This window comes from Mauremys reevesii, linkage group 13 (assembly GCF_016161935.1).
Source record: "Mauremys reevesii isolate NIE-2019 linkage group 13, ASM1616193v1, whole genome shotgun sequence".
Classification (NCBI taxonomy): domain Eukaryota; kingdom Metazoa; phylum Chordata; order Testudines; family Geoemydidae; genus Mauremys; species Mauremys reevesii.
The window spans coordinates 39,877,701-39,905,074 of NC_052635.1; the positions used below are offsets into that span (position 1 = coordinate 39,877,701).

Here is a 27,374-nt window from a genome sequence, read left to right on the forward strand (position 1 = left end):
AATTTAAATGTGTTCCCCCTTCATGATCTGAAATCCCTAAAGCAGGACTTGGAGAAAGTGGTTTGTGTGGGGTACCCATGGGAACATGGAACTCTGAGCTTTGCTGCCATGAGGATGGGAGGACAGCCAAGGAGTGGGAGGCAGTTTGAAGGCATTTTAAGATAATTCTGAACTCCACTGATCTAACATCCACATGGAATTTAATGTATTCATGGATTACGTGGGCCCAACCTACTGCCAAGTAAACAGGACTTCCAAAAGCTCCATGAGTGAAAACGTAGAGTTGTCATGCTCCCACATGAGTGTAACACATACTGGTGAGAATCTAGACTGAGCAATCTGGAATGTGTCTGTGGGTTAGGGAAAACCTCAAATTCATGTCCCCAGCTGGAGATAAAGAAAAGTATACATACAGGAGGATATTTTCATTGGCACCTCTTTACTGAAATGGACATGTGCAACTGAATGATAACTCTGATTAATAAAAATGTATATAAATACATTGTCTGGAAGATATTCAGTTTTATTTCTCTTGGGGAAATCAGTGTTTGTTTCTACTGACCAATGAGTAAACAAAGATGTGAGGGAGAAGAAAGGATGGTCTGGTGGGTAAGACACTGGCCTGGGTCTCAGGAGTTCTGAGTGCAGGTCCCAACTCTGCTACAGACTTCCTGTATGACCTTGAGCAACTCACTTAATTTTTTGCTGCCTCAGTTCCTCATCTGTAAAATGGGAATAATTTATTTTCTCCCATCCTTTGTCTTGTCTATTTAGATGGCAAGTTCTTTGAAGCAGGGACTACTTCTTACTATGTATACATAAAGCAGTGAAAATAAGGGGGCCGGCCCCAATCTTGGTTGGGATCTCTTAGCAATACTATTTGTATTATTGTAAATTTCCTCCCATGATTATTATACTAGTATTCCTGATTAGAACAGCCCATTTCACTACTTGATTATGCATCTGTCCTAATCATGACATCAAGTAAAAAAGAGACAATACAACAAATCTTAAAATTAAATACTTGAACTGCATAAATATAAAAAAATATAAATTATATTTATCATATTTGTGCTTTAATGTTCCATCTTTTAAATCTCTTTTTGGATACTTCTGTTTTGAAAAAGAGCATGGAATTTTGCACTTACAAAAGTACCTGTTTGAATACAATGTAACCACCTTCTACAGCCCTGCTTTCTTGTTAGAATGGCATACTAATTCTATTCCTATTAAACAGAAGTAATTCTCATTCACTATAAATAGACTAAATCAGTTCCCCTGAAAACACCCAAATGAAGCTGTTCTGATTAATTAATAAATACTGTATACTTTACTTAAGATAATGCAGACATTGAAATAATTGTAAAGAGTAACTTTAAATTCTTACCAAAGAAATTGGACTTAAAACTGGTGATAAACTTTCATTTCCAAATACCAACTTTTTGACATTTTCAGGAGATTGTTTTAGATGTATACTTTGATTATTCTTTTCTGTTGTATAAAGCTTGTTATCTGAAATTCCTTTCACAATGCTTAAGGATTCCCTCTTTTCTGGTGTTGAGTCCTGAAGATATGATGATGTTGATCTTTTCAAGGAAACATGTTCTTGAGTAAATGCTTCCTCAGGTACTTTTTCAGCACCTAGTAAGTATAAACACTTAATTGATGATATTAGGCCTTAACACCTTTTTCTTTTATACCTCATATCACAAGTCTTCTCTGTGTACAGAATTCCCATTGATGTCATTGAGAGTTCCATGGAAGGATGGCCACAAAGTCATGTTGCTGGCTTTCAAGGGGTTGTCTTGAATGTCTTTGAGAACCTGCAACTCCAGTTACCTTGAACAGGAGTTGTGGGTGCTCAAAGGTCCGGATTTGACCTAAGAACTATATTACTTTTTAGAAAATACAGTCCATAGTGTTAGAAAAAAAGAATTGCAAACTGAATGGACTGGGATTTCCCCATGAAAATCCTATCCTTTAATAAGGCATACCTTCATATTAAAAACTGTCTTTGAAACTGAATAAGCAGTCAAGTAAAATAAATACTGGAACTTCCAGTGTTGACCATATAAAGAAAAAAACATGTATTTGCCCATGATCATATAATATTTGGGTTTTGTAATAAAATGCTATACCTTTCATATGGCACAGATGGATATTTAGAAATAAATGTGCATATCACAACTGAGTTACTCTCATGCAAGTACTTTGTCCTTAAAGTCTACACAACAAGAAATAAATTGCTTTTACTTAGCATTGCTCATCATTATAGTATATTTTAATAGAAAGTACATTACAAACTGTTCTTTTCACTGATACACTCTCATATGAAATATCAACCATAATATCTATAACAATGATGACAGCACACCTATGTATTTTCTGCATTTTAACATATAATGTACATTAAATGGATGCAAAGAGGGTATAGTGTATATATATTTTAAAGCAATTATTTGGAATGAATTGATATTACAGAGAGACATTAATTAATTTATATCCAAAACTGGAGTTGACAACTTTAAAAATGAAAATACAAAATAATACACACATCTCATCGTCTCAACAGATGCTGGGCTTTCAGGTGAGGCTACTGGTGACATTTCTAATTTTCTTTGTTTTATAGGCTCTTTTGATTTAGTAAATATTTGCTGTTGATTTCTTGATATTCCCTTTTTTGGCTCTGTAGAAACATTGTTCTGTAGTTCCTTGTGTTGATTCACAGCTTTGTTTTGGCCATTTTTGTGCTCTTGCTAGAGGTACACAAATCTACATAAGCATTACATTTAAAACACACTAGATTTAAAACATGTGTATATATAGATAAGTATACAGTACAATATATCTACTTGTCCAGTCAGACACATGGTCTAATCTGTAGAGGTGGCAAGTTCCCCCTTTAAAGTATTTAGGTGCCTAAAGATGCAGATAGGCACCTAGTGGGATTTTCAAACGTGCCTAGTTGTCTTCAACTCCCATAGACTTCACTGGGATTTGAGCATATTTGTCATGTTGCAGAAACTGTTTAATCCAGTATATAAATTTTATTTGATATAATATTAAAATATTAAAAAAAGAGTGAAATCTCTTTTTCACTTCGTCAGTACTTTATTATAACACACCATTGCTTAATTGATCCCAAACTGATTTAGGCATTCAACAAATGTATTAATGTATTCTTCTTTTTAGGGCTGTCAAGAGATTAAAAAAATTAACCGTGATTAATCGCACTGTTAAACAATAATAGAATACCATTTATTTAAATATTTTTGAATGTTTTCTACATTTTCAAATATATTGATTTCAATTATAACCCAGAATACAAAGTGTACAGTGCTCACATATTTTTATTACAAATATTTGCTCTGTAAAAAACCAAAAGAAATAGTATTTTTCAATTCACCTAATACAAGTACTGTAGTGCAATCCCTTTATCATGATAGTTGAGCTTACAAATGTACAAAAAACCTGCATTCTAAAATAAAACAATGTCAAATTTTAGAGCCTGCAAGTCCACTCAGTCCTACTTCTTGTTTAGCCAATCGCTCAGACAAACAAGCTTGTTTACATTTGCAGAAGATAATGCTGCCCACTTCTTGTTTACAGTGTCACCTGAAAGTGAGAACAGGCATTCGCATGGCACTGTTGTAGCCGGTGTCACAAGATATTTACATGCCAGATGCGCTAAAGATTCCTATGTCCCTTCATGCTTCAACCACCATTCCAGAGGCCATGCATCAATGCTGATGACGGGTTCTGCTCGATAACAATCCAAAGCAGCAGATGCCAACAGCAAAAGATTGATTTTCTTTTTTGGTGGTTCTGTAGTTTCCACATTGGAATGTTGTTCTTTTAAGACTTATGAAAGCATGCTCCACACCTCCCCCCTCTCAGATTTCAGAAGGCACTTCAGATTCTTAAACCTTGGGTCGAGTGCTGTAGCTATCTTTAGAAATCTCACATTGGTACCTTCTTTGCATTTTGTTAAATCTGCAGTGAAAGTGTTCTTAAAATGAACAACGTGTGCTGGGTCACCATCTGAGACTGCTATAACATGAAATATATGGCAGAATGCGGGTAAAACAGAGCAGGGGACATACAACTCTCTCTCAAGGAGTTCAGTCACAAATTTAATTAATGCATTTTTTTTAAACGAGCATCATCAGCATGGAAGCATGTCCTCTGGAATCGTGGCTATAGCATGAAAGAGCATACTAATGTTTAGCATATCTGGCATATAAATACTTTGTAATGCCGGCTACAAAAGCGCCATGCTAATGCCTGTTCTCACTTTCTGGTGACATTGTAAATAAGACGCGGGCAGCATTATCTCCTGTAAATGTAAATAAACTTGTTTGTCCCAGAGATTGGCTAAACAAGAAGTAGGACTGAGTGGATGGACTTGTAGGAGCTGAAGTTTTACATAACTGCACTCAAAAACAAAACAGTGTAACAAAAAAAAATCTACATTTGTAATTTGCACTTTCAGACAAAGATTGCACTACAGATCTTGTATGAGGGGAATTGAAAAATACTATTTCTTTTGTTTATCATTTTTTCAGAGCAAATATTTGTAATAAAAAATAATATACACATGATTTCTATTACAACACAGAATACAATATATATGAAAATGTAGAAAAACATCCAAAATATTTAATAAATTTCAATTGGTATTCTATTGTTTAACAGTGCAATTAAAGCTGCGATTAATCACAACTACTTTTTTTTTTAGTTAATCGCCTGAGTTAACTGCGATAATCGACAGCCCTACTTCTTTTATGAGGTCAACATATTTTCTGTTTTAATGAGATTAATGTTAAAATTTCAAAAAAGTGTCTAAGTCATTTAAAAGAGCCTACTTAGGAACTTTTAGGCTCCTACGCAGCTTAGGTGCTTTTAAAATAAAATTAAAAAACCCACTAAAACATATGTTTTTGGAGTACAGAAGGTTCTATATGTATAAATCTATGTACTACTTTAGAGTAGGGAAAAAAGAAATAGGGAGTAATTTCCAGAGGGCCTGAGCACCGGAAGGGAAGGGTTGAGGCCACCGCGGCCCAGGTGTCGGGCGGCAGGTCGGCAGCAGTGCCTATTATATCCGCTGCCCATGAGCTCAAGGTTCTCCAACTTTGGCACTCAAAATCTGAGGCACCTAAAATCAGTGGCCACTTTTGAAAATTAGGGCCCTAGTTTCATGAAGATGCTGCAGAAGATCAATAATACTGTTTACCTGTACTCTTAATTTTTCTTTCCTATGTAAGCACTGTGAAGATTCCTGTTCACTCTCTGACTCTGAATTTGAGTAATCCTTATAACTTTTTTTTGCTAATGCTGCTCTTCGAGGCCATTTTGGTCTGGTTGTCTGTTTTATTCTCTCATCAGCTTTTGTATTTTGTTTTTTACTAATGGGTACCTTTGGAAGAAATAATGTTGATGTAAGCTGAAGATTCTAATGACAAGAACTATGGAAAATAACCAATTGCACAGCACCATGTTGTATGTACCAGGAACTAGCTACAGTATTTTGAAAAAAGGAAGCACATATTAGCCTTAGAATTTTACATGTTTATTGTACAGAACATAGGGGCAATAATATACCTCTTATGTAGCTCCACTGACTTCAGGAGGGATGAATTTAGCAAGTAATCTTTGATGGTAGTTTAGCACTGGCCAAGACAAAACCTGAAAGGTTAACAAGCTAAAGAATAATTACTCATTGAAAAGATTCCCTCTTCTCCATTCTCCTGGATAGAGAAAGATCAGAATATACTTATTGAACTGGACAACCTAGAAGTTCCATGGACTTCTAAATGGAACAGCTGAAAATGTAAGTTGTGATAACTGAAGGATAATGATCTACTGCTAGGTGTTATACATAAGTAAAAAGAAGAGCCAAGAAAAACAACAGAAGACTTCAGGATGAGGGTAGAGTGAATGTTTCTCCATCCTCCTTCTTAGTTATGACAATATAGTTTCTATAGGCCCGATACTCCTGTCCTGATCTATATCAAAAGGACTGAAGCTTATGACTGACATAAAATTGCCATAAAATACAAACTCTCCATTTAATTTTGTATTATTTAATGCACACACGAGCTATCACATTATTTTCTATTTGTCACACTTTGTATTAAGTGTGTACTTATAAATAGTTTATAAAGCCTTAATAGAGGTTTTAATAACTGGATTAATCAATTGTTATAAAGTCTAGCAGGTCAATAGATTGCTTTGAATCATGGCTTGCAAACATCTATAATGTTGTCCACTAATATGGTTATAACCATCTATACTCATATCTGTAACATATTTATAACATCTTGTAATAATTTATTAATGATTTATAAACTATTTATAAATGTAACTTCAAGTACACCTCTACCTCGATATAACATGACCCAATATAACATGAATTTGGATATAACGCGGGAAAGCAGGGTTCTGGGGGGGCAGGGCTGCGCACTCCAGTGGATCAAAGCAAGATCAATATAACGCGGTTTCACCTATAATGCAGTAAGATTTTTTGGCTCCCGAGGACAGCATTATATTGAGGTAGAGGTGTATGACTTTTTCATTTTATAGCTTTTATACTTAGTTAGGTTTATCATTTTTCTAAATAATCTTACAAACAATTCAGAGGTATTATAATGCAGTGAATAATTCAGAGGCAAAAAGCTATCTTAACTAATCCAATCACTGAAAAAGTGAATAATTAAATACAACAATTTGTCTTGCCATTAATCAGTAACTAGTTATTACCAAAAAATTATACATCTTAGAAAACAAAATGCAAGCATCAAAATGCCATAATCATTCCAACTCTCAGCTAGTATTATTAGGGAATAGGAATTGTAACTGGCTCTGTTGTATTATTAAAGCAGTCAGAACCATTTTAATTGGCTGTGAATTTGAAAGGATTTTGTTGAAAGTTAAGAGTGAATTAATACAAATATTTTAATAAATCATATGGTCAATTAAAATAGATTAAAATATCTATTAAAATTAAGTTGCAATTTTACTTTACCTTTTTGTTTTTTGTTTTTTTCCCTTCAGATCTATCCATCAGACATGCAGGGTCACGGAACGTATATGCTGTTAAAATCAATAGCATTTAGAAAACTTGCCTAATATCCAAAAAATGTTGACAATCTACAATTTTAATTGTTAGAACAAGGTATCATGTATATACCCACAGATCTTTATCAATGCATTAAACTGCTTTCAGATTACTATTCGGACAGTAGTACAGTTTTGCTAAAAATAAATTTTTGTCCTAAAAAAAAACAAAAAAAAACTTTTTTACAATATTCACCTTCACAAATACTGAGGATAAGTACATTTCAAAGTCCATAGGTTATGGAAGGTATTTGTATTTGATTGTATTTAATTAAGTTTAAATATGTTTGAAGTCTGTTGTATTTCATGTATTATTGTGGGCTAGGACTACATGTAAGCTCTCAAGTTGGGAGAGATGACAGATGTGAGACTTGGAGGTTCAAAGGATTATCTTAAACAAGGTGCCAGACAAGAATGGACTTCTGGAACAAAAAATGTTAAGTGGTTTTCCTGGAGGATATTTAAGGGGAGGTGAATGCAAAAAAACCTTTTGAAGCTACACACTGAGGAGTGAGCCACCATCTGCTGATCCCGTTACTTGAGGCCAAGATCAAAAGCCTAAGCTGCAGAAAGGAATAACAGAACTATTCATGATTGTTCTGGTTCTGAATTTGAGACAAATTATGTACTTATAGTCACAGGAAAACACAGTTGTGGATTTTAAGGAATGGCATCTACCAGAGCCCAAGGTTCGAGTTGGGTAACCTCTAGAAAGCTTTTTAGCATGCTTGTATTTCTTTTATTGTTTTTAATTACATTTTCTCTGTAATGCTTTCACCTGAAGAATGAATGTGCTTGCTTATAAAGAGCTGTGTGGTAACTTATAACTATGGGCAATACACTGGGCAGAGACTGCAGAGAGAAAACATAGTACAGACGCTGGTCTTTCAGGCAGATTGGACTGCTGGGAATATCACAGATCTGTTGGTCAGGAAGGAGAAACTGCTGGTCTCTGCCCAAGAGAGGTGGCAGCTGAGGAGCTGGGAACCTAGAGTGGTTGCCCTCACGGGACCACAGGTGCAGTTACCATGAACTGAGACACACTGCACACAATTATATTTGCCATGCATAATATGTTAAATAATTTAAGAACTATTTACAGGTAAGTGAAATGCAGTCCCTAAATGTTCAACAATTAGTTTCTTACTTGCTTCTATACTTTTAGATTTCTTCAGATTTTTAGTTCTGCTATAGTCTACTAGCTGGGGTTTAGGTTTTCTGTTAGACTCTCGTAGCCAACTGATATCTGTCTTGCTGTCATCACCTCTGGATTCTGGGTCAGTGTCACTAAAGAGATGCTTCTTATTTTTATTCGTTCTATTCTATACAAACAAACAAAACAAAAATAGTTTAAGGTCATTTATTTCTGTTTAGATTTATAATACAATTTTTACCTAAAAGTATGTGGTATTTCTAGATATAAGAAGCATTTGAGCTACAAAAATCAAGTCTAAAGGTCTATCTTTACAAGAGTTTTCACAGTATTAAATTCAATAACTTCGGGCTGCTTTAAATTATGTCAAGGGGCAGTTCCACCTCCATTCAAGAAAAGGACCATGTGAGTGGAAAGATGGCTTACAGTTTTTATAATTCTTTGTATCATTTTAAGGGAAAAGAATGGTTATTTTCCATACTGAAAATCTGGTCTTTTTAATATCAGTTTCCCTGAGTTTAAGAAACTTACTTTATTATCTACTTTTTTCTGGATGGTACTTTTGATTTCATCAGGATTCCTTAAACAAAGAGATATTTACATTAATAAATACATCCAAAGCTGAAGACATCTGCTGAGGTTATTGTCATCTTTCTGCTATTGGTATGTATGTGTGTGGGAGGGGGATTATGAGGCACATGCACTTGATCTCTTTTTGGCAAGTTTGGAAACCACAGTTCACTTTCAAATCTAACCTGACAGCCTCTTAGTTTGAGGCAAAGAGGGACACACAACAACAACTAGACACACTGCAACCATTAGGTTGCCTCCCCAGAGTGCTCCATGAGGAAGCTCTCTTCGTTAGTAAATACCACACATTAAACTAGTAATCTGATGAAAATGAAAGGATTAGGGAGAAATTTGCCAAAGGAAAACAGTTAAAAAAAAACCCAACCAAAAACAAAATGCAGCTGAGGAAGCCATTGGAGCTGCCTTTACTTGCTGAAGAAAGGAAAATAAATGATGAAGTTATGCCAGCCCACTTTACAGGGAAAGTGAGACAACAAGAGTGTTTTTTTCCTGTTTATATCTATTAGAAGGACTTGCACCTGCTATCTTAATTGGCATAGGGGAATGTTGGAGAATGCAAACAAAACTATTCATTATTACCATCTTTAAGGAAAAAATATTTTTTTAGATGATTATAATGCAATGTAACATTCTTACATTTTTTCTGTCAGATTTGTACTAGCTTTCAGGTTAGTAACATGTAATTCTTGGACCTAAAATGTAAGTACAAATAAATGAGAAATAATTGCAAATGTATCTTCCATGGTATATATAAAATACATTCGTTATTCATGCAAAGAGTAACACTAAGCCTTTTTTACTCCAAATACAAAATTTCTTGTTTGCAATAATTTACAATGGTCAATTTACACATCAAAGAATATTTCACATCTTCTCTTTGAATATTTTAATGCAAACTTCCCAGATTTCACATAAGTCATGTTACTATTTTTATATGCATATTTTAAACTTTTTCTTAAGAGTTATAAATTGCCCCATATTCTCCAATTTGTACTTAGTAAGTATGCTACTACATCATAGTTTCTGCTAATGATAGAGTTGGTAGCAGAGTGGAAAAGCTAGAGGATGGATCTGCCAGATTTCATGGCACCGAGAGCTAGTTTCCATGAATTTCCACTCTTCTCCCTTTCAAAAGGCTTAGAGCATGTCTAAACCCATACAATATACACAGAGGACGTGGTGCTCCCTCTTATAACTTTCAGCCCATTGTTTAAAAAGCATACACCCGTGATGTGGGAAACCTAGGTTCAATTTCCTACATTTGCCTAATGTGGAGCAAAGACTTGAACCCAGGTCTTACCACCTTCTATGTGAGTGCCCTAACCACTGTGCTATTAGTTATTCTGAGGTGAGTCTTTCTCAGGACTTGTCTACATTGCCCTACAATTCGGACTACAAGGCTGTGAACAGCAGTGCACACCACAGTGCTGCGCTGTAAGTCCTATATGTGGATGCTGTGGGCATGAACTAAAAGGTTCCTAGTTTGCATTAATGTAGACTACTGGAATCTTACTCCAAGCTTTATCGTAGGTTCATCAAATCCACTTAAGTTAAAATTGTAGACATCATCCCTGTCAAAACAGATACAAATAAAGCTTTAGTTAGTGAATCAAGGAATATTCTTAACATAATTGGATATTAAAACATTTTCAAACAAAATTACTAGATACTTACACAATATGTCCTGTAGTCATATTAAGCACAGCTGTAGTTTTTACGTTTCTACAGCTTCTATTCTGAACTTTTTCCTATGCATACAAAAAGAGTTACACAGGTCTAACATTCAAAACATTTTCATCTATAGACATCAGTACATCAGCAAGTTCTTAAAAGAAGCATGGGTGATAAATTAGTTGCTTTTGAATCTAAATCTCGCTAAACTTACAATATTCAAATATGGTATTAGGGGTCAGGGCTGCTGGAGGTGAAATATTTTGAGATGTAAAATCATCATCTGTGGCACTTAAAAATCTCATGGTACTTATTCAAAAAATAACAGTGTTGGTTTCTGTACCATGCCCAAATTCCATTTGAGTAATATGTTTTCCTACTTATTCTCACATATTTTGATCTGGATAAAGTATTCTTAAATGTATCTTTTAAACTGCTGTATAATCTTCCATATCATGGAAGAATGAACTTCAGTCATAAATTAAATGATTCCGTTATATGCTGTATGGTAAGGGTTTGTCTCCATGAACATTTAGTTCACATTGAGAAGAGTGTGAATCTACCCCGCACTAGCCTGCTGCATACTAACTGTCCATGAAGACCCTACTGATGCACACTAATCATTCCTTAGTGAGCTTTGATCACCCCCTTTTCAAAACAAGGTAGATCAAAGCACACTAAGGAAAAAATGGTTACTCACCTTCTCTTAACTGTTGTTCTTTGAGATGTGTTGTTCATGTCCATTCCAATCAGTTGTGTGCCCACACACGTGCCTGGGAGCCGGAAGATTTTCCCATTGCCACATCTGTTGGGTTCGTCCGGGCACCCCCTGGAGTCGCGCCTTCATGGTGCTCAAGATAAAGCCCTGTCAACCCACCACCCCCTCATTTCCTTCTTGTCAGCTACTCCAACAGAGGGGAAGGAGGCTGGGTATTGGAAGAACAACAGTTATGAGAAGGTAAGTAACCATTTTTCTTCTTCAAGTGCTTGTTCATGTCAATTCCAATCAGGAGAATCACAAGCCCAAGTTTAGGTGGTGAGGTCGAAGTCTTCCACTGATTGAAGCACTGCTTGTCTGAAGGCCGCATTGTCTCTGGCCTGCTGGGTAATCGCACAGTGTGTGGAGAAAGTATGTATGGAGGACCACGTCGCCACCCTGCAGATTTCCTGAGTGGAACCTGAGCCAGGAATGCTGTTGATGAAGCCTGCGCCTTGGTGGAGTGCATGGTGATTAGAGGTGCAGGAACACCTGCCAGGTTGTAGCACTCACAAATACAGGATGCTATCTATGACGAGATGTGTTGATGACGACACAGGCTGACCTTTCAATCTGTCCACCACTGACCCAAATAACTGGACTGATTTTCTGAACGGTTTCATTTTCTCTATGTAAAAAGCTAGTGCCCTGTGGACCTCCAGAGAGTGGAGGCTCCGCTCCCTGCCACTGGAATGAGGCTTACGGTAGAACGTTGGGAGAAAGATGTCCTGGTTGATGTGAAATGCGACACAACCTTTGGGAGGAAAGCTGGGTGGGGCCTGAGCTGAAGCTTGTCCTTATAGAACATGGTGTAAGGAGACTCTGATGTTAGGGTCCTGAGGTTCTCTTGGCCAAGGTTATTGTTACCAGGAACGCTACCTTGTAAGAGACGTAGAGCAATGAGCATGTTGCTAATGGTTGAAAGGGATGTCCCATGAGCCTAGAAAGGACCAGGTTGAGGTCCCAGGCAGGGACACGCTGATGGATGCTAGGGTATAGCCTGTCGAGCCCTTTTAAGAACTGGCTGACCACAGGGTTAGAAGGTGTTATAAGAACACCTGCTGATGATGGACTGCTGGTTCAAAATACAGAGCTGAAGACCCCCGTAGAGTAGACCTTTCTCCTGACAAGGTCAAGTTGCTTAGCCTCCCGGTTTTTAAGGGAGGGCTCCTAGAAACCCTGCTGCTTACGCTGATTAGCAGTGTCCACAACAAGAGAGTCAGGAGGTGGGAGGAGGAAAAAGGTTTGTACCCCTTGGAGGGCATGAAAAAACACCTCTCCTTGCACTTGGCAGTGGGTGGCAAGGAAGCTGGAGTCTGCCACAAGGTCTTGATGGTACCCACAATAGTCTTAATAAGTGGTAGGGCAATACAAGAAGGACCTGAGGGGGTGAGGATATCCACCATGGGATCAGCCTCCTCAACCACCTCCTCAGCCTTAATGCCCAAATCTTAAGCAGGCCTTCGCAGCAACTGATGTAGCACCCTGTTGTCCTCAAGTTCTGAGGCTATGGCTGTGCCTGCCAATGCCTCGTCTGAAGACGAGGAGGAGGAAACTCTTATAAACAGCAGATGCTCCCTGCCATCAGCTCCCAAAGGGTCCTCCGACTCTTGGGAGTCTCAGGGGAACGTTGGTGCTGATGGAGCGCCCGTTGGTGCCAGGGCTGTCAATGCTGAACTCGGTGTTGGAATGGGCACTGGAGACACTGATGGTACCGCTGGTGGAGCCAGTGCCAAACCAGCTGCCTGAGCCGACAAAGGTGGCTGGGCCATTGTCTATTCCGCTGTCGGTGCCGAGGTCATCATCAGTGCCGAAAATGCTGTGGGCGCCGAGGTTGAAAGAGTCACTAGTGCCGGCGATGGTGATGGAGCCAATGGCATTAGCGTGTAGATAGGCGTTGAGGTGAGCTGCACAGTTGGCATCAGGACGAATGTGACTGAGACCACCGAAGACACTGTGGAGCAGTGCCCTTTGTTCCCTCCCTGGCTTTAGTGAAAGGCCCAGGGGGTCCAGAATGGCCACTGTGGTGGATTCTGCCACTGCGGTGGCCACACCTGGGGCTCTGGTCTGTCTCACCTTGACCTCGATTGTCAGCTCCTACTCCTCCAAGAGTGGTAGGAGTCAGACTCTGACTCCGAGATTGAAGATCATGGAGGAGCTGAGCTTTGGTGCCTTGAGCATCAAGAGCTTGAGGAGCGACTAGGCTCTCTGTCAGAGTGGGCTGGTGCTGAAGGTCGTGGAGAGGGGGAAATACCTGGACATCATTGCCAGCTTCCCTCTTGACTGCACCTAGGGGCAGGGTAGGATTGCCAGTGCCGGACGTTCCTCCCTCCTAGGGGGCGAGAACGGTGCCGTAAGGTGCAGCAGATCCTGAGCAGCTTCGAAAACTTCCGGTGTTGAAGGAAGTGGCATCTGCTGGCCCACAGGGACCGGTGAATGTGGGGGCCCCAGACTCAACTGCCTTGACAGGGATTTTGAGCTGTGGCCCACCTGGGATTTCGCTTCCTTAGATTTAGCCGGAGGTGACCAACTTTTCGGCTTCTTTATCTTCTGAGGTGCCAGCAAGTGAGACCGGTGCCTGCTTTCTGCTGGACCTCGGGAGATGCTGTGTTGGTGCCGAGCATCCCGGGAGGTGTCCTTTTTTGGCACCAAACTTGGTGACGGTGCTGGGGCACTCGTTGTCGACAAGGAAGTGTTAGGAGACGAGCCACCTGAGCCCGGATCCGAATGGGGGCTTAGAGCTGCCTTCATGAGGATCACTTTAGGCCGCTGCTCCCTTTCTTTAAGAATTCTAGGACGGAACTTACAGCAGATCTTATAGCGATCCTTTTGGTGATCCTCCTCAAGGCACCATAAACACGGAGTGTGGATCACTCTTTAGCATGTGCTTCGTGCTGACCACAGTTTGTTAAACCCCGGGGACCGTGGCATATCATGGTTCTGTGGGGTTGGGAGGGGGGTAGAGACCCCCAACAACTCTAATCAATAACTACTAAGATAAACTAACTATATACAAACAACTGGAGTTGAACGTGCTTGCTAAAGCAAGGGCTACTGGAAGTTCCAGTCTACCGTCACTGGCAGTAAGAAAGAACTGAGGGGGTGGCGGGTCAGCAGGGTTCTAAATTGAGTGCCATGAAGGTGTGACTCCAGGGGGTACCCGGACCAATCCGAAGGATGCGGCTATGAGAAAAATCTTCTGGCTACCGTGCAAATGTACGTGTGCACACACCTGATTGGAATCGACATGAACAAGCACTTGAAGAACTTTTAGTGCACATCTGCAGGGACACAGACAATTAGTGTGCAGCAGACTACTGTGGGATAGATTCACACCTCAGTTTGTCACGAAATTAGTTTGTAAAATTTGTCTTGAATTTTGAGAATTCTTGCTGATAGGTGTTATATAAGTATCAGTCACTATTATTATAGGTCAGGTGTAGGCAAACTTTTTGCCCCGAGGGCGACATCGGGGTTGTGAAACGGTATGGGAGGGCCGAGTAGGGAAGGCTGTGCCCCCCCAAACAGCTTTCTCCCCACTTCCCGCCCCCTGACTGCCCCTTTCGGAACCCCCAACCCATCCAACCCCCCCCATTCCTTGTCACCTGACTGCCCCCTCCCAGGATCCCCACCCTAACCGCCCCAGGACCCCACTCCCTATTCAACCCCCTCTGCTCCCTGTCCCCTGACGCCCCCTCCCGGGACCCCCTGCCCCTAACCACCCCCCTGGAACTCTCCCTCATTCACCACCCCGCCCCAGCCCCTATCAGAATGTGGCCCTGCGAACATGGGCAGAGGACTCAGGAGGAGCAGGGGCAGCTGCACAGCTGGAGAGAAGCGGTGGTTTCCCCTTCAAAGTGCCGCTTCTCTCCAGCCGGCTGCGCAGCCGCCCGGTGCTTCTCCTGAGTCCTCCACCCACATTTCCCGCACTCCCGCCATCCGCACCACCCGCTCTCCTGCCCCCCACAGTGCAGCCCCTCCCCCCTGCAGGGGGTGTGCTGGTGCTGAGCTGCCTGAGTGCCCAGCTCTGGGTCCCCCTGTTGTTGGGGGGCCTGTGCTAGGGCACCCTGCATTCATTGGCAAATCTGCTCCTGAGCCGCACCTCCCGGCTGGAGCCAGCCACGCTGCTGGCACGGCAAGCTGAGGCTGAGAGGGAGAGGAGACAGCAGGGGACGGCCGGGGCCAGCCAGGAGCTCAGGGGCCAGGCAGGCTATAGTTTGCCCGCCTCTGTTATAAGTGGTATTATTAAGGAATCACATTAAGCATTATTGAATAGCTATAAAAAACACACCAACACGTGAACTGACACTGCTGTGAAGAAATAAGGTGGCTAAGTGCAGCAATGTACCAGTTTTGGATGGGATGTTAAAATTATGGTCCCATATGCCTGTCACTCTTGGATATACAGATGGAGATGCAAATTAAATAGTCCATTTTTAAAAATGACTGGGAATAAACCCTGTGACTTGGCAAAAAGTCCTTTTTAAAGAAGAGAGATTTCATATTCAGGAATGCTAGTGAACTATTGCGGAGCATCTACCAACTACCATATTTTTATATCATTTTATACCTCATTGCTTTCTAAAGTACACTGAGATATTTCAAGTATGAAAAATGCTATGAACAACAAGATTTTATCGTAGATTCTAGTAGATATCAACTTTCAGATGAAATTTCTATGTAAAAAAAACAACAACAGTAAATGTACCTTACTGACTTTGAAACCAGACTTATTTAAACATGACCTAAAAAAAAAAAAATCAAATACCATCAAATGCATACCAAAAATGTGTTCAATATATTACTAATATAAATGAAAACCATAATGAGATAAGAAAATATTTGCTTGTATAGTGTATCAGCATTCTTCAATAACAGATTCTAAGATAACATGACTTTATATAGTAAAAATATGTCTTAAAATTCTAGTAACTTAGAACGTAGTCCACAAACAAACTGCACAATTATAAGCCAAATCCAGGCAACTTCAATTTTTTTTCCAATAGGCCCAAATTCTCATTACTGCACAAAGCTCAAAAGATAAAATTATGAAAAGAGCCTAAGTGACTTAAGCCCAAGTCTCATTTTCAAAAGTGAATTAGACCATAGGGGTCAAAGTCCCACTGACTTTCAATGCTTTGGATAAAATTTTTAAACTAAGTGATTTAGGAGCCTATGAGTAACATTTTCATGGCCTGTCAGATTTTTAAAGGTATTTCAATGCCTAGATGGATTTTCAGACACAGCTAGGTGCCAGACTCCCATTGATTTCAGTGTGTTAGGCTCTTAAAAATGTTACCCCAAGTCACCGCTCTTTGTGTAGGTTTTCTGCACTAGAAACAAAGGGCCCAGTTCTCTGCAGTGTAAACTGATACAGTAGCGGGGAGCTACACTGGTGAAAAATTTATCCCAGAATTCTTCATCCCCAGGCAGCAACATCTGCACCCCTAACATACTGGGATAGGTAGTGCTGAAAATCTGCATAGTCACAGAACCAGTGACTATACATTCCAATGCCCAAAATTCCTAGCATTCTCCATTTCTGCATAGCAGAAGAGAATCAATTCTAGGGAGAGCTGGGCAGGAACTGCCTGCAAACAAATAGTACTTAAAATGAACTAAGTTACAAACCCATAACTGCCAAATATCATGAGTTATGATATAAACGTAACCTCAAGTTATTTTGTTTTACTGTTTTCATTTTTTGAAATAATTTTCATAACCAATTTTACAACATATATTGATGCATTTGTTCACAATTAGATAAATATAAAAATTATTTAAATTGTGATTTATGACCCGATTCTCAAAGGTGCTGAGCAACAACTGGTCCCACTAAGTCAATCAAAGATGCAGGGGTTAAGCATCTCTAAAGATCACACCTTTATGTGATTAAGTTTACATCACAAACTATTGTAGTCTTTAAAGGAACTCTGAGCGTCACAGTTCCTCTGCTAATGCTCTAAAAATAGAAGTACAGGCAGCACTTTAAAGTTTAAAGCTTAGGCTGGAGCTCAGGCTCTGTCTATATGCTATTTTTAGAGCCCGAGAGGAGCCCAAGTCTATCAACTTGGGCTGGGAGGCTCGCTTCAAAATCCTTACTCAAACTGGGAGTAGCAGCCCAGCTGAACTTGTCCTCCACCTTCTCACACAGCTTTATGATCTGGATAAACCCAACTAGGCTGCATAGAGGCTTTATGTGCTCTTTCTTTTTTGCAAGTGCACAAGGAAGTAAGTCACAATCAAGCTGTTCAAAGTATTATAAGAAAACAATTTATACTATACCTGTTATTAGCTAAAAATTCTCTTGCTTTTCTTGCATGTTCGATATCATCCTTTTGTTTATATCTGTCACTGATTTTACTTATTATTGATTCTATTGTTTCTGCCATTTCTTTAGATTTTGCTTTCTGTAACAACAGACTTTGTAAATAACCTATTAACTTTGACAGTAAACTTTGTACAATAAAAGGGCAGAGCTGCAGTTAGGGTACAAAGACTCCATGTAGTTGGCACTCAACACCCATGGATCCCTCAGGATTCATCAGGCTTGAGGGCAGCTTTTCCACAGGAAGAAAATCACACCCCTCTACTTGAACAATATAAGGAAGCCCTCACAGAAATTTCCCCACAAAATGACCATAGCTTTTGATGCAAGTGGCAACAATCTGGACATTTTTATCAGTAAACCAGCGACATTTAATGGACAAAGTTTAAAATCCTGTCTCTGACCCAATATTTAAACAGGGTTGGGCTTGCACTGTGATGTTTCATCAGGGATCTTGATTAAATTGTAACAGTCACAAGTGCCACCAGAACAAAGGACTGGTTCATATTTTTAAACAAAAGGAACCCCCTGAAATCAAAACAGATTAATATTTTAAATTTTCAGCACAAAACATATATACAAATGAGTTACATTTGAAAATATGGTAGACCCCTTATTCATCTGCATTAGTGTAAACCAAATGATGAACAAATTTAGAAATAAGTAGAATTAAAAATATGCTATTGAGGCTACATTGAAATATTGAAAACATGGTAGAGAGAAGACTGAAACTATACCATTCCCTTTATTGCTAAGTCGGAGGAACCAAAATGAGAGTCTATCGCCTTCTCAGATTTTTTATGATTTGTAGCCCCTTTTCTAAAAGAATCATCAACTTCCTCCTTAGAATTTCTGGCCAACACTAATTTCGTTGAATATCCCAGAGATTTTTCAGTCATTTTAGTAGGATGAACTGATTTAAAAGATATTTCAGGTGTGGTGGGAACTTCTTTTGCCTCTGTACTTAGTATTTTCTGTTCTAATTTGTTAGAACTGTTTAGCGTTTGTCCTCTGTGTCTTATGCAGTTTTCTTCTGGTTTTTCGGTTTCATTTTGTTGCTTCTTTGATATTTTTGTACTCTGAGCTTGTTGTTTTGGAGAAGTACTTTCAAATATTGAATAGAAAGCTTTTTGTTTGGCAGCTCTTTCACTGAGAACAGGAACTAATGCAAACAAAAAATAAAAATGTTTAAGATAAAAACATAAAAAAGTTTGAATATAAAAAACTTAATTTGCCATTCATAAATACTTATTACTAACAGGGCATAAGCTTAACCTTGTTGGAATGTATGTCCTGATGATGTACTTCTCTTCTGCTTGTCACACTTCGTTATAAGCTTCTCAGGTACAGAGCACGCCTGTTTTTTCCAGATTTTATTTTCATCAGCAGAACTTTCCAAAAGACCAGGCAATCTACAAAAACAATCTTTTTTTATTTACACTAAATTGCAGAAATTTGGTCATTATTGCTAAATGTAACAGGTTTACAAATAAAAACACTGCTGATTAATTAATGTTAATATCACAAAAATGTAGGGCTGGAAGAGATCTCTGGAGATCATTATAAAAAAATCTCAGAAACACTCTGTCTTTGGCAATACTTGCACATATAGCTTTCAAAAGTTTTTTTTTTGTTTTGTTTTTTTAAAGTTAAAAAAATCCTAAATAACTGTTTGTTTTAATACTTACAAAGGTTTGTCATTTCTGCCTACTGGCTGAGAATCGGGAACAATATCTAATAGTTCATCTAAATGAAACATACATTAAATTTGACATTAAACATTAATTTTCTCAGTTTCTTTTGTAAAAATATGAAAACAGAATGATTTAAAAATAGTATTGTCAAAATTTGCAGAAATACTTACGTAGTGTTTGTTTTTGGCTGATCTCACTGTCTGCCTCATTTTGTATCATTTCCAAAACTTTTTCAGCTGACATATGCTGCTGAAAAATTACAAAAAATATATTGGCGTGGAGATATACAAAAATACATTTTATTTAGAATAGAAGTTTTTTTAAAAATGTTAGAAAATAATGACTCCCAAAACCTTTTCAGGTAGTTTTGCCTCATTTCTGATTTTTGTTTTGCTGATATTCTGCTGAGTCTCACAAAATACATTGTCCAGTACACAGCCATCTCTACCCTAAAAAGCAGAAGTCAGTAATGTTAAGTACGGAAGTAATTTTACTATTAAAGAATAAATTTTGGAAAACTATTTTTCTGACTCTTACAAAATGTTTTTCAGACAGTGTGGTTCTACCCTGAAAAATTGTTTTGGAATCCCAAAATATCATTTTTACATATTCATTGTGTCTCAGGAATTTCTATATGACATTTGCTCAAATTGAAGTAAAAAGATGTTTTTTCACCTCCAAGCCCCACAAACTCAACATGGTTCTGACAGTCAAACTGAGATATTTTCATCTCATACCAGTAAGAGAGATTCTTTAGGGCAAATTATTCCCTCAGCTACACCAGTGAAAAACCAGTGTCTTCAGGTTAAATACTCAGTGAATCTGTGCAACCCCATTAACCTTTAGTTTCAGGGTCTGATCCAAAGCACAATGAAGTAAACAGGAGTGCTTCCATTAACTTCAATGGGCTTTGGGCCTGGCCATCAGTTTGCAGAAATGTCAATGATACCATATGAAGACAATGGCATTTCACAGATGTAGATGATGCTATTTTAAGGAACAAACAATATTTCATAATGACAGTGGAGTTTTAATAAAGTTGAACAGTTCAAGGGATGGTTTTCCAGAGAATTAGGTGCACAATTAAATTAATGCACAAAATATGCTCACACAAACTCAGGGATTGTGTATAGAAACAAGCCTAATCCATTTGATCATGCAACTATCTGATTTGCCCAAACATCTGTAGTAATTGTGTTCACAAAGTAGAAACACAACTGGACAATTAAACTGTCTAAAAATTTGGCACTAAAAATCTTTGGTTGTTGTGTTTTGATAGCATTGCATAGGTAGAGGCTGGATATAAATAGGCCACACCTTTATCGTCTCAATTTCTTTAGATTTGCATTGTCCTGGAAACTTTGCAGTAAAAATGTGTTCACTTCAAAGAAAATCTGTTTTGCAATTTAAAAATTAATGCATGTAAATGTTTTCTGTATTAAATGTCAGTAATGTAAAACTATCCTATTAGTCCAAAAAAGCTCATTAACCTTTGAACACTATAGCATATGGGGACTATTATGCTTAGTGAACCGGAGACTCCAATGGATAAAAAATTGACAGATCGTGTCTGAGGATGGGAAAGGAAAAAGCAAGTTTGCCAGAGGGTGAGAGTAGGTATGGTCAGCCTTAAGGGATAAAATGCAGATCTTAGAATAATTTTACAGATGCATCTTGGTTCTCTAATATCCTGGGCCCAATACAGATAAAACTGCAAACATAATTTTATAGGTATCCTTGTTTGCCAGTAGGAGTACTGCTCAGTTTTAGCCAGCTGAAAGCACGAATCTGAAACAAGACAGGATTTAGAGGAAAAAAAGGATTTAGAGAAAAAAAAATGGAGATCTACAAGACCACTTTTGTATCAGCACAAAACCTGATGAGACTAATAAGTATTATGAAGAAAAGAAAAGATGAAAATGGATTATTCTTTTCTAAAAACTTACTTTTTCTGCGGCAACATTATGCCTTTTAAGAGAGTCAGCTATAGAAGATATATGTGGTCCAGTATGCTTTAGATCTAATTTCTTTATTCCGCTCACCTTATTTTTTTCAGAAGAGCTCATCATTTGCAAAGGCAGTTTAAAGCGGGCCTTTCGGGGAGTTGCTGAAAACAAACCAAAGTCTTGTTAATTTTACTTTTGTCCATTACAATTATTGCAAACCCAGTGGCATCGCAACATTTAAAGGCTGTTTCTCATCACTACATTCATTTAATAAAGTTTTAAACAATTTTAGCCTAATTCTGATATCACACAAGTGAAAATTGACCTGTGAAATTAAGGAAGCTACACTACTGGATAAGAAGATAGGGATTTTGTGTACTGAAAGAAGCATGAGTCCTATGAAAAAGAGCACGTGATCATGTAATTAAAGTCTGTATCATAATGCATATGCACAGATGAATCAACCAAAGGTAGCATAGGCAACCTTAATTCTGGTATTTCCTAACTTTTGAAAGCTTGGCTTTGCAACTTCATTATTCTTTTAACTTAGCTTTGTATGTTATACATAGTATGAGGATACTGTGCATTTGAGGGGATTCTGTGAGAAAGCTAAGTCAACGAATGTTCCTCAATCACCAGTTCCTCTCCTGTCACATTTGAGCTCTTACTGGCCTTTCTCCTACGCAGCTTCTGTGTAAAGGGAAAGGAGCAAGTGATGGGAGACTGCTAGTGGGTTTGCTAGAGGGAAGATGGTAGATCCTGGAGGTGAGCCAGGAGTGACTAGGGAAAGGTTCTCCCCTACTTCCTCCTCAATCAGTGATTCTCTTCTGAAGAGAATGTAAGCAGTTCTAGACCTGGTTTCTTCTACCCAGACCTGCAGTGCTCCCACACCTCATCGGTCAGCAAGATAGTCAAACTGTTCTTGAAGATACACACAAAAAGTGTTAGGGAAAAGGTGTTGCTGAATGACTCTCACAAAGCTGGTGATGTGCCTTGTCAAGAAGACAAGAGTAAAGTTTGGTTGATGGATGTACGAATGTGATTCACTGTGATTGCTGTAGACATTGTACACATTCCTGAGAATGCTGCCCAATATCTTTATGAAATGCCACTTATTTATATTTGAGTTTCCTGAAAATGATACTTCATATGCCAACGAAGGTGGAAGAGTTCCTTACAATTTTCACTTCAGAATCTCTTCAGGTCTTTGAGTAGTATGGCATAGAAACTTAAGGATTATGCATTTGCTGAGGAGATCCCATGAATAACATTTTAGCCTTGTTTCCATCTCCACAAACATATAATAGGTCATGCCTGGTTGTGGTAACATAATGCAAGTTTTTCTCTAGGAAGTGTTAACTACCAGCACATAATGCCTCAGGTAAAGAAATTAGTTTAAAATTACAAATAAAGTATAAAAACTATTTTAAACATATTTTTAACATTTAAAAAAATGTCAACTTACATGTATTGACAAATACCAAAGGGCTCCTCAGAGGCAGCCTACCAGTACCTGGGACAATCACTGATGCTTCAGACACTTTCCGTTTAGTAGGCGTAGTAATCTTGAAATGCATAAAAAACAAACAATTCATTTTAATACCACATCTTAGGACACTGTGGGTTTTTTTATATTTCTTGAAGTCATTCGATATTTTAACTATCAGTAACTCAATTTTTGCACTCTGTGCTGATGGCAATGTTTAAAGTTTTACTTCTCAAATACTAAGAGAATAATGTGACATAAAATAATGAGTTTTAATTAGCATGTAATTTGTAACTGAGATCAGGAGTTGGGATTTTCTGAAGTAATTCAGCAAGGGACAAATCCTCTTCTCAATACATAGCACAAGTAACTGGATGACTACAAGGAGTTCCACTGGTGTCAGAATCCATCAAGTAGGCTATGATGCAGCAGTAGAGCCACTCAGTTGCTATATTTGTAACTTTAAGGCTGCAGAACCACTGTGTGGAATAATGACTAGTGGACCTATGTACTCACAAATTCACTGATTCTGTTCCTCCCATGGCCTAGCTTACAGTATCCCCTATGCACAGGAAGATCCACACAGAGTTGTGCTTTGCATACACAAGGGATGCAGATCCTCTTTGCAGGCTTCTCACATGCTCACCTAGAGCTGCACTCTATGTGCAGGTGTATGCATGCACAAGTGTATGTGTGAGAGAGAGAAACCTGACTCTAGTGAGAAATATTAATACTGAAGGTTATTAACAGGCCAGCAAGGGGTTAAAATATACTTAAACTTCCATCTACCACAGGATACGCAAATATATAAAACAAATAAAGAAAAAATTCTAAAGATTCATCTCAGAGTTGCAAGGGGCCTATTTAAAAACATTTTCTATTGTATTAATTTTTAAACCAAAAAGCTAAAAATTCAGAAAGATGGTTAACCTTCAATTATATAGCTTACTGATAATTAGTATTAAGTTAAATACCAATGTTGGCATGAGAACAAATGAACATAAACTGGCATCAACAAGATTAGGCTTGAAATTAGATGAAGGTTTCTAACTATCAGAGGAGTGAAGTTCCAGAACAGCCTTCAAAGGGGAGCAGTGAGGGCAAAAAACCTAACAGGTTTCGAGACTCAGCTTGATAAATTTATGGAGAGGATGGAATGATGAGGTTGCCTACAGTGGCACATAGCCATTCTGCAACTGCTAGTAGCAAATATCCCTAATGGCTAGAGATTAGACACTAGATGGGAAGGGCTCTGAGTTACTACAGTGAATTCCTTCCCAGGTGTCCAGCTGGTGGGCCTTGCCAATACGCTCAGAGTCTAACTGATCACCATATTTAGGGTCGAGAAGGAATTTTCCTCCAGGTCAGATTGACAGAGACCCTGGGGTTTTATTTTGCCTTCCTCTGTACAAAGAGGCATGCGTCACTTGCTGGTTTAAAGTACAGTAAATGGTGGATTCTCTTTAACTTGAATCCTTTAAATCATGATTTGAGGTTTTCAGTAACTCACCCAGAGGTTATGAGTCTATTACAGGAGTGGGTGGGCGAGGTTCTGTGACCTGCAAGGTGCAGGAGGTCAGACTAGATGATCATTATGGTTCCTTCTAACCTTGAAGTCTATGAACTGCAGTGTAACTACAATATATTAGTCATGGCTCTATAACCAAGAATTTAATTTAATTTTTATTTATGCTAAACTATTTCTGTTTTGATAAACAAACTTACCTTAGATTGAATATTTTTGCAGTTGTCTTGGTTAGTTTTTTTATTCCTATTCCTTTGTTGTACAGGAAGTTGTTGTTTTACAAACTTACTGGATTTCCCTTCCATTCCTGATTTTTCTTTCAAGCAAGGTGACAATTGACTTTCTGGTACAAGAACCTACTCAGTATTTTGGGGAAAATGACATCACATGTAATGTTTAATATATTATTTTAAAATAAATTAAAAAAACACAATTCCACAAAACCTTACTTAAATAGTAGCCCTGTTAACATCAGTTATTTTCACATGCAATATGACTAGACAAGTGGGAGAGTTTACAAGAACAGGCCCTAATTAATACTGCGGCAACAATCACTGTTTACAATCTTTTGTATGTGATTCTGGTCCACCACTACAGCTTCTCTCACGACTGTCTTCCTACATGCAAGGTGAGTAGGGGTTGATGTGGAATGTGGCACAAAAAAGTGAAGGGAAAAATACAGAATGAATTGAGACACTAAAAACTCTACTTCAATTGGTTTGCTTTCAAAGTTCCTGACTCAGAATGTTTTAATGATTTCCACTGCAGTTCCCCACATCCTTACTACATCTGTATATTTTGGCCTTGTCTATACTACATTTTCCTCCTAAAATTTTCCAGTGTTGCTAACATTGCAAACAATGTATTAGTGTATATCAGTGGTACTCACCATATTTGTATAGGCCAGCTATAAAAGTGTTAGACAACCTAGTTGTTAAAATGTCAGCAGCTTCTTGGAGCCCCATCTATAGCATAGCTGCCACTGGTGGGAAATTTAAGGAGTGTGGAAGCCTAGTGGCTCCAATTCTGGAAAACACTTAAACATGTGCTTAAGTCCATTCCTATTCAGGAAAACATCTAAGTGCTATCCTGAATATGGACAGTTTCCTGAATCGTACTCATTGTTATCATAGCCACTCAGTGTGTTTTCTTTGCATAGATTTGGCTAAACAGCTTTATGATTTGCATGTTGCTGCAGCATTTTGAAAAATAAATACAGGATTTCTATTAAGAAAACAAAATAAAAAAAAGTTTGTTATGTTATCTATTTTGGTTATCTATTTTCCAACCATTTACTATCTGCCTTAAAAGCCCCTCTGTTCTTACAGTGATTTATAACAACCAAACTGGCTAATAAGCAAGAGAATTGCTGACAATTGGAGAACATCAACATAAGAGAAATACCATGTTAAATGTCTTTAGGTTGGATCATGATTGCTATAACCAACAGAGAAATCCATCTAACAAAATTCACCATTTATGGCAGCGTCTCTCAACTGTGTAAGGCCCCTGAAAAGACACATGATTTGGGTCTGAAAATCCTCATGATTAAAATAATTTCCCAACCAGAACTGTGTAACGTACCTGCGATCCACTTTCATCAAAAATTATATGAACTGATGTTTTGGCAACTGATGCGGCTTGCTTCTTGGTAAATCCCTACAAAACACAAATAATTAATGTAAAATATACACTTGCTCTACCTTCTAAACTGTCTCATCTTTTTATATGAATCACAAATAAAACATTAAGATCACAAGGTTATATAATCCTCAACTGAGGTTACTCCCACATAGGGGAAAAGACTTCAACTTTGCACCAGATGAGTTTATTATGAATTCTTCCATCAAATGGTGCTTAGGGAAGAGCCGTTTTCTAATCCACACAAGTAATAGGGAGTTAAATTCTTCAAACCAGCAAATATTAGGATATCCAGAGGCACATGACCATCTATGTGGAGTCCCACAATGGCTTTGGGTCACAGAAACATCTGGCTCCTTGGCTGCAAATTCTCCTTGTGTAGTTGTGCTGTCAGTGATTCCTCTCGAAGCCACTGGTACTAGAATTCCCCTTAAGGGATGTTCCGCATCATGGAGGTGGGTGAGGTTCATTAATGTCCTGCTAAAGAATGCACTATTATGTTCACAGAAAGCCCGCTACTTTATGGGAGAGGTGATGTAGACAACATCTGTTGTACCATTCTCTCTCTTCCTCAACTCAAGGATCCCAAATCCTATAGAGGGACTTTTGCAAGGTTGAGAGAAAGCCACCAAAGCAGCACTGTTTCCTACTGACGCTCCCCCAACCAGGATTTGACTGCTTTCATTCCCTCCATCTGCACAGAAGGATGGGACAATATGGTCCATGATTTGTATGGCAAGGATGTTGGTCCACATTCACTTGTAAGAAATGTGGTACATTGAAATACATGACAATGAAAAGAATGAGAATGAAATTCAGAAGGAATCTCTGGAATCTTTAGAAACGCCTTTTCTTATCTAAGAAAAAATAAAATAAAAATGGACAAAAAAAATTCACCACAGGGATTCCAAATTGTTTGTTTGTTTTTAAATAATCTGTATACCCTATGAAGCTGATTAGGCAAGGTTAACATGTAATTGGGATCATAGGTGCCAATAGGGAAAAAATGGTGGGTGGCAGCCCCCCCCCCCCAATCAACTCCTCCCAGCGCTTCCCACTTGCTGGCGGGCCCCGTGGATCAACACCTCCCCTTCCTTCCAGTGCCTCCCGCCTGTTGCAATCAGCTGTTTCGCGGTGTGCAGGGAGGCTTAGAGGGAGGGGAGAGGAGCGGGGATGAGACATGCTTGGGGAGGGGGCGGACCTGGGCGGGAAGAGGCGTGGTGGGGGTGAAGTGAGAGTGGGAGGAGGTGGGGCGAGGCCTTGGAGGAAGGGGTGGAGTGGGGGCGGGGCCTGGGGCAGACCCAGGGGTCGAGCACCCCCTGGCAATTTGAAAAGTCAGCGCCTGTGATTGGGGATGCTGTAAATATTAACAGCTTTGCTACTGCCTCATAAATCAGGTATTTTTGGAAATATGCCCTTCCACCGTTGCTCTGTGTGCATGAATTAAAAAATTAACACTGAAA

The 27,374-nt window shown here is 38.7% G+C and overlaps 1 protein-coding gene across 9 annotated transcripts in view; it reads right to left on the reverse strand.

Annotated features, from left to right (window-relative positions):
- The window catches only part of SYCP2 (synaptonemal complex protein 2), a 59,699-nt gene that overhangs the window by 11,609 nt on the left and 20,716 nt on the right, over positions 1–27,374 (reverse strand). For 8 of the 9 annotated variants that reach the window (XM_039497191.1, XM_039497185.1, XM_039497186.1 and 5 more), the window contains 20 exons: positions 25,855–25,929; positions 24,471–24,626; positions 22,725–22,824; positions 21,356–21,420; positions 19,667–19,762; positions 19,484–19,562; positions 19,308–19,365; positions 18,895–19,031; positions 18,405–18,781; positions 17,577–17,701; positions 16,000–16,036; positions 10,538–10,611; positions 10,377–10,434; positions 9,500–9,555; positions 8,804–8,852; positions 8,267–8,441; positions 7,028–7,095; positions 5,237–5,419; positions 2,555–2,756; positions 1,388–1,641 (listed from right to left, as the gene is read on the reverse strand). In XM_039497191.1, the coding sequence (XP_039353125.1) occupies positions 1,388–1,641; positions 2,555–2,756; positions 5,237–5,419; positions 7,028–7,095; positions 8,267–8,441; positions 8,804–8,852; positions 9,500–9,555; positions 10,377–10,434; positions 10,538–10,611; positions 16,000–16,036; positions 17,577–17,701; positions 18,405–18,781; positions 18,895–19,031; positions 19,308–19,365; positions 19,484–19,562; positions 19,667–19,762; positions 21,356–21,420; positions 22,725–22,824; positions 24,471–24,626; positions 25,855–25,929 (2,424 nt within the window). The remainder of the gene's footprint in view (positions 1–1,387; positions 1,642–2,554; positions 2,757–5,236; positions 5,420–7,027; positions 7,096–8,266; positions 8,442–8,803; positions 8,853–9,499; positions 9,556–10,376; positions 10,435–10,537; positions 10,612–15,999; positions 16,037–17,576; positions 17,702–18,404; positions 18,782–18,894; positions 19,032–19,307; positions 19,366–19,483; positions 19,563–19,666; positions 19,763–21,355; positions 21,421–22,724; positions 22,825–24,470; positions 24,627–25,854; positions 25,930–27,374) is intronic. The other variant, XM_039497190.1, reaches the window with a different exon arrangement.